General features: G+C 34.2%; 1 protein-coding gene across 2 annotated transcripts; it reads right to left on the bottom strand.

Moving 5' to 3' along the window:
* Positions 1 to 1,251: 1,251 nt before the first annotated feature.
* Positions 1,252 to 6,752, bottom strand: LOC101220907 (solute carrier family 35 member F1). 2 transcript variants are annotated; one of them, XM_011658226.2, is made up of 12 exons: positions 6,432 to 6,752; positions 6,034 to 6,250; positions 5,559 to 5,653; positions 4,668 to 4,725; positions 4,207 to 4,401; positions 3,977 to 4,053; positions 3,716 to 3,798; positions 3,422 to 3,473; positions 2,971 to 3,039; positions 2,383 to 2,469; positions 2,235 to 2,296; positions 1,323 to 1,669 (listed from the first exon to the last, which is right to left on the bottom strand). In XM_011658226.2, exons 2-12 carry the CDS (start codon positions 6,149 to 6,151, stop codon positions 1,534 to 1,536), a joined length of 1,032 nt encoding a protein of 343 aa, XP_011656528.1. In that variant the 5' UTR covers positions 6,152 to 6,250; positions 6,432 to 6,752; the 3' UTR covers positions 1,323 to 1,533. The 2 variants fall into 2 exon arrangements, with proteins under 2 accessions (XP_031743416.1, XP_011656528.1); XM_031887556.1 differs by having other exon boundaries at positions 1,252 to 1,669; positions 6,034 to 6,752.
* Between the last annotated feature and the right edge of the window lie 280 nt (positions 6,753 to 7,032).

A 7,032-nucleotide genomic window follows, 5' to 3' on the forward strand; every position in this document is an offset into this window, starting at 1 on the left:
TAAAAAAAAAAGGTGTGGGGAGTACAACTACGAGACTTTAGCGAAATGACTCGTTAGTATACAAATAATGATTATCTCGATCTAAAAGAGTTTGGTCAATTAATCTCGAATCGTTAGAGCCCATGATTTATAGGTCCATTAGGTTATCTTACTAGTTCATATGAAATTAATTTAAAACAGTATGTTGGATTAGTTCAAATAGTTCAAATTGGGTAAGAAGATAGAAATTGACAAATATATGTGATATAATGATCGATCATCAGTTTAGAGATAAAGCTTTGTATTAAAATATTAAAATATGAATGCAGATTTCTGCTCATAAGATCGGAATTAGTCAAGACAAACAAAATGGTAAAAAGTCAATGTTGACTTTTGACTTTGACTTGAAGGTCAAATAGTCATTTTGGCCATTTGATTAAAGATTGTGGGAAAAACCAACATCTTGTTGAATAATCTCACTAACTTTTAGTGGCCACTAACTCTTAGTAGCATAAGTGGCTACATGAGATGTAGACACCTAATACACTAAATTCCACTAATGGTTAGTGAAATGTGAGAAGTTGTGTTTTGGTGAACTAATTACATGCATTTTTGTGTATAATTATGTTAAAGGTCGAAGACTTTTAGTGGTTCTTGTAATTTTTCACTTTAAAAAGCACAATTTGTTTTTTTTTTAAAAAAAAAAAACCTACACCTCTAAGTGATTTTGATTACTTCTCTCCCAAATTTCCTTCTCTTCCTCTTTCTCCTAACAAGTCCCACAACTCAATTCTGAGTCTAGAGGATAGCAGGTCAATACTAGTGGTGGTCTTGAATTCGTGTTTGTGAAGAGATCATGAGGAATGGAATGCTTCAAAGGTATGTTTTCCTTAACTCTAATTTAATTTTAATTAGGGTAGTAATACATGTTAACTTCTAATAGGATTAGATACAATTATGGTAAAATTGATCATGTTTTCTGCTACACATATCTTCGTAGCCATTTTGTGGTGATTATGTTTCATTTATATCCTTGGTATTTCATATGATATTTACATTGCAAAAAACATCCATAAAGTATGTTGATAGTTGCAATTATACCCTTAAAATTTTCAAAATTAAAATTGAAGTCTTCAAACTTATTCAAAATTTGAAATTAAACCCTCAAACTTACGTACAACATTATTGTAAGCTTGATGGTTAATTTTAGTCTAGGGACTTAATAGTTATTGAAAGTTGAGGGTGCAGTTACAAGTACAACTATCATCATTCTACTTTGTAGTATGGTTTTTGTAACTTGCACATATTTAATTAACCGACAAATTCAATTTCAGACCACAACAGAAAATCAAAGCTTTCATCAATAATTACTTAGCCAGATTGTTAGCAATGAGCAATGGGATGTTGAGCAATGACAACCCCATCCAAAGGCCAACAAAAAATAAGCAAACTCTAAATGGGGATTAGATAAGAATAAGATACTTCTTTCCTAATTCATCCTAGGAAGCAAAATATTTATTTCTTCCTAAGATTTTCTTTTTTTTTTCTACCATCCTAGATCTTTGAACTGCTGGCTGATATTCCTTGTACCCGGTTTCTTGATGGGCATTCCTTGTATGGACGTTTTTCATGCTCGGCTTCTTCGTCACCAACATTAGCTTGAAGTTGATCTTCTTCTTCTTTCTCACCCCTGCACATAGAGATTAAAGTTAAGCTAAGATGGAAAGAGAGCAACATATCCAAGAATCACAGTACTCTAAACAAGCAGACGTGTATAAAACTATAGTAGCCACAATCAACAAGGACAAAAGGCAATGGCGATCTATGTAGCTATCGGCCGAAAAATGCTTAAGCAGTAATTACTTTATACAAAAGAAAGGGCAACAAAATATGCAGTAGGTAAGATGGCTGTTCTTCATGTTTTTTGTCTGTTAAATAAATAGTTACATTTCGGATGGAATGGAAGTTCCGACGCAGTCCGAGCAACAAACAATTTAGTATGTCAACTTACTTTGTGAAAATGGCTGATTCTCATGTTATATTACAATATACATCTAACACAACCCAAATATAATAACTTCATCATCCACTCCAGTCATCAGCTTACAACACTCCATACTCTAAAGGAAATGGAACTATGATTCAACCCCGGGATTGTTCAAGTGACACTTCCCGAGCAATATGTATGCTTATTTTACGAGCATTTTGCAAGAGAAGTAAACGAAAGAGAATGTAAAATGAGAGAGATTACATACACTGAATAAATAATGAGCCCAATGATAACAGCAGCAAAGGCCAAGTAGTAAAGCCAATCAACCTGCAGAAAATGACTTGATTTAGACAAACAAAACACCGAATACGAGTCATGAAAGTGCACCATGATGGTGACAAATGATCACGGACCTTTTCATTATAAGCAACAATGCGAATCACAATTGACCACATGTCTGAGGTTAGTAGAGACAGGTTCAACATTGTGGATCCACTAATCTGCAAAAGATACATATGCTTAGAACCAATTTCTAACATAAAATATGCTATAGATCTAAAATACCAATAAACTATTCTTTATTGCATTGTTCTTATATCCTGATCCTGGAGCTTTCTTATTTGCTTGTAATTTAGTTTCTCTGCAATATATCACAAGATTGGGGTGGCTATTCCCCTGTTTTTGGATATTTGTTGGGTTTTTCTGTTTGCAAGGATTAAGAAAAACCTAACAGTGTACTCTCATAAAGAGTGAAAAAAAGAAGTCATCTATATAACCAAAACATCAGACGATTAAAGCAAAACTAAGTAATATACATCTAGTTCTTATAAACAATTTTTCTTCATGGTGTATAACAAAATTAAAAAGATTACAACTTGACGTGATAACAATGATTAGCATTCAGCTATCAACTTGCATTATATTGGATTAAACATCTTACATTGTCCTCTTTCTTGCAAAGAAAAGAACTAGACAACATAAACAAATATTCTGACCCATACCTGAAGCAGTATTGGGACAAACGAGTAGAACAGAAACATAGCCACAGAAAATCCAGTAAAAGGAATTGCCTGAAAGAAATAAGATGAAAACAATTGTTACACATCAGAATGTCAAATTCTAGGAGAGATTAACATCGGAACTCAATCCATGTAGTACATATCTAAAGTTATGTAAAGTTAAGAAAGTCGTTGATTTAATGGCTTGGGTTCGTAAGAGTTACGGAAGGAGGAATGAAACTCAAATGGCTTGTTTTGAGTTGATTCCAGCCACCCCCCATTTTTACATTTGGCACAAAATTTTTGTTTCACCTTGATATCACTAAAGAAAACCTCACCTTTTTCTAACCAAAAAAACATTTTCCCTACGAAATAATTTTGTAAGGAGGGATGTCATGCTGTGTGACAATTTGAGGTTGTTTGTAGGCTAGGGGGAGAGAGAGAAGGGACTTACTGCTTTGGCTGTCCATCGAATGGCTTTCAACTCATTGCGCTCAATTATGCTTCTAAATGAACTGTCAAGGAGAACATCGTACACATTTTTTTTTTCAAAAAAAAAAGTTAGAAGCAGCAGTTACTTTAATGCCTATTTTATAATGTGACGTTTCTTAGAACAAAAGATCAAAAGCAATATTGAACCATAGAGAGTCTGCACTTGAATTCTTTCTTTGAACAAGAGAAAATCTAGGGTAAAAAAAAAAAAAACAAAGAACATTAAGACAATTATGAGTTATGAACCCAAGGATACATCTGGATTGCACTGATGATGGCACCAAAGATACCTAACATAGCCATTAGCTCCACTCTGTCAGCATTCTTCACCAGAAATTCCTTCACCAGAAAGTTAAATTGACAGTTAGAAAGTGTGTAATAATTGTATATCACAAACTAAGACACGCAAGTAGGCGAGCAATAACAATTAATGTCCCAAAAGTCTTGAGAGACCCAGTCATCAAATATCTTGACCCTACCAGTAAGGGAAAAGTAATACTTCAAAATGTATCTTTACCTCGCTGACATTAGTAACAGCGTAAAGGGTAGCACCAGCTATGACGAGAGCATCCCCCTTAAGTGGGCTGCTGCCTCCTGCAAGTCATATTGGTGCACGTAAATACAAGGAAATATCAATTTGCAAAGTTCATCATGACCATGCATATGGATATAGTGAAATGTCTTAAAAAACCAAGTTAGAGGGTAAGGGATGACCCAATGAGAGCATAAAGGGGCCTGTTTCATTACCAGCTCGATCACCAGCATGAACATCAGAAAAGATGACCATGACAAGGCCGGCAACACAAACAACAACACCAGCTATTTTCCTGAATCGGTATTTTGTTTTCAGGAAAAGCCAGGTTAGCAGCATAACACAAGGGATTGTCCAACAATCCAGCAGCATGACACTTGTTAGAGATGTGTACTGATAGGCCTTCACAACTGCACCTCACATAAGAATAACACCAGTTTCACATTATCAAACAGTTAGCATAGTATTATGAAAGAAAAGATCAAAACCCACATATATAAAGCTTCTATAGGCTATGCTCATGATTCTTGACCAATGATTACTGGAGAATGTTCATAAAAATACTCTTTTACAAGGAAAACACAAAGGAAGAAGGTTTTTATCCTCATGTCATATAAAGCTTCGTTAGAATATTTCTCAAAGAATAAAACCAGTAAGACAAGAAAAATATCCGTACCAAGGTAGTTGGCTTCTACATCTACCAATCCTAGTGGTATGTAGAAGTACCATTTTGCCTGAAATATTTGAAAACAAGACAAGTAAGAAATTCACACATCATTGCTATGAGTTAGCAAAAGAAACTAAAATCGGCTGCATATAAAAAAAAAACAACACGCAGTTCTAACATCTTTATGTGAAAAACGTTTTACTCCTAATAGATTAAGGACTTCTCCCAAGTCCCATGTCACCTTATGATTCAATGTTCTTATAATTCAGTACTATTTTGGCACTATCAGTCGCTTCTACTTAAGACAAAGAAATAGCAATGGCTGTACTCAAGCCTAGTTCAACAAATATGAGTAAGATCACACAACAATTCATAGCTCTACTTCAACAACTAAATCACTATAACATGTGACAGCCACCTTTAGCCATCTAACTAAACAAGGTAGACGCATAGGGTAAAACAAGGCCAGATCACCTCCTTTTCAGGGAAAGTTATCTTTGTACTTCACACCCAAAAAAGAAAGACAAACGGTGAGAAAATTTGATCTTTTATATCTACAACTTAAAAAGTTTTATGCATAAAATGAACTTTTTAGATTTTTAAGGTAGCATCACCATACCATGCTTTGTGTCATGCAAGTACTCTGATTCAATATTTTGAACTTTTTTTAATCTACATGTATAAAAAAGTCCGAAGTGACCAAATGGAAAAAGGAGGCATGAAAACAAATTATGCTAAATGATTGTATGTTGAATTGCGGGTTGAGAAATAGGAAGCAAGAAAAACATTCAGAAAACTTAGTCTCATAAACTTCATCAACAATATGAGAAACATTCAATTGTTCAACTTAGCCAATGGATCAGTTTTTAAGAAATCCAATAAAAAAAGAATCATAATCACCTTGAGTGCTTTCTTACGGTAGAGCACTATACTTCCATAGACAATTGCCAAGAGGACATAGTTTATGAAGGACTGTGATGTTGGTGCATTAATTCCTGCACAATAGGACAATGTTAATAACTAATACATTATGGTATATTAAAGAATGTCCCTTGATGTGTGGGATCGAGTTCCAATTTAACTCATAAAATCCAAAACAAAAACTATTAAAATATCAATAAATTAAAAAACTTAAGCTGAAACTTTATATATGTTCTTAACGTTTAGTAAAACTTTGAACATATAAAGTGGAAAGCAAAGACTTCCAATGGCACTTGGTAGAACTCTCTGTTCTTCACAAACAAGTTGAAGTTTAAACCAAAATTAATTATAATGCACAGAAGCCTCATGTTCCCAACTGAGAAAAGTACATGAAAATTCAATAGAAAAAAAACAATAAACAACAAAAAGATGCAGAAAATTAGGAAGAATGTACCTCTTTTAGCAAGTTCAGAGGATGCAAAACCAGTGGAAGTGATAAGGAGAGAGAGAAATTGTCCCAACCCAAGACCGATTACGGTCTTTTTCGTGCAAAAATTCTTGAAACTCCTCATTATCTTCTTGTTTTTAACGCTCAAACAAGATTAGAACAGACAAATCCCACAGCCCGGATGAGAACAAACCAAAATTGAGTGATGAGTCACAGAACCCAACTAACAAGAAGAAAAAAAAAGAGGGAAAGAAAAACAGTGCATAAGAGGACAACTCAAACAGACCCAGATGGAGCTTTCGTTCGGAATCCAACAATTCAGTATTCGGATAAAAGGAATAGAATTATATTTGAGAAAACAAGAGATGGGTAGTGAAATTCAAGGGATGAGAAGAGTTCCCAACCTAAAGAGGAATGATTGCAGCCGTTTGAATGCGAATTTATGCTGACTTTTCCAAGCTGTTGTTGGAAAAGGAAAAGAGAACATTTGCTTCCTCACTCCACTCTGTGCATAAATAGACGTTTTAGTCTATTGGGGTATGACTTATGAGATGGAGGAACTTAGAAATTGGAAGCTACGCATCGAAATGGGTGTTGGAATTGAGAAGTGGGAATTGAACTTTTGTGATTGGCGACAAAGATTATTGGGGTTTGGAAATCGTATGATATCATATCATATAGTTTCAAATTTTGACTTCTGATTCTTAATGGTCACGCCTCTCCTCTGCTAGTGAAAGCGTATCAATATGGTTTCAAATATTTTATAGTGCTACACCCTACACCAACCAACATCACACACACACACACATATATTCTTTCGTGCTTTCTTTCTCTTTATTTGACCCAAAAAAATACCATGTAAATGTTAACACCAACCAATTTTATTTAACAAATTTGGTCTCTTTTTCTAATAAAACTCTATCCAACGATTGCATTTTCTTTTATTGTCATTTTAAGAATAATATTTAAGGATAAAACAATATCTAAAAAAATTGCAAATACAGC

Source organism: Cucumis sativus, chromosome 6, assembly GCF_000004075.3.
Source record: "Cucumis sativus cultivar 9930 chromosome 6, Cucumber_9930_V3, whole genome shotgun sequence".
NCBI classification, from domain to species: domain Eukaryota; kingdom Viridiplantae; phylum Streptophyta; class Magnoliopsida; order Cucurbitales; family Cucurbitaceae; genus Cucumis; species Cucumis sativus.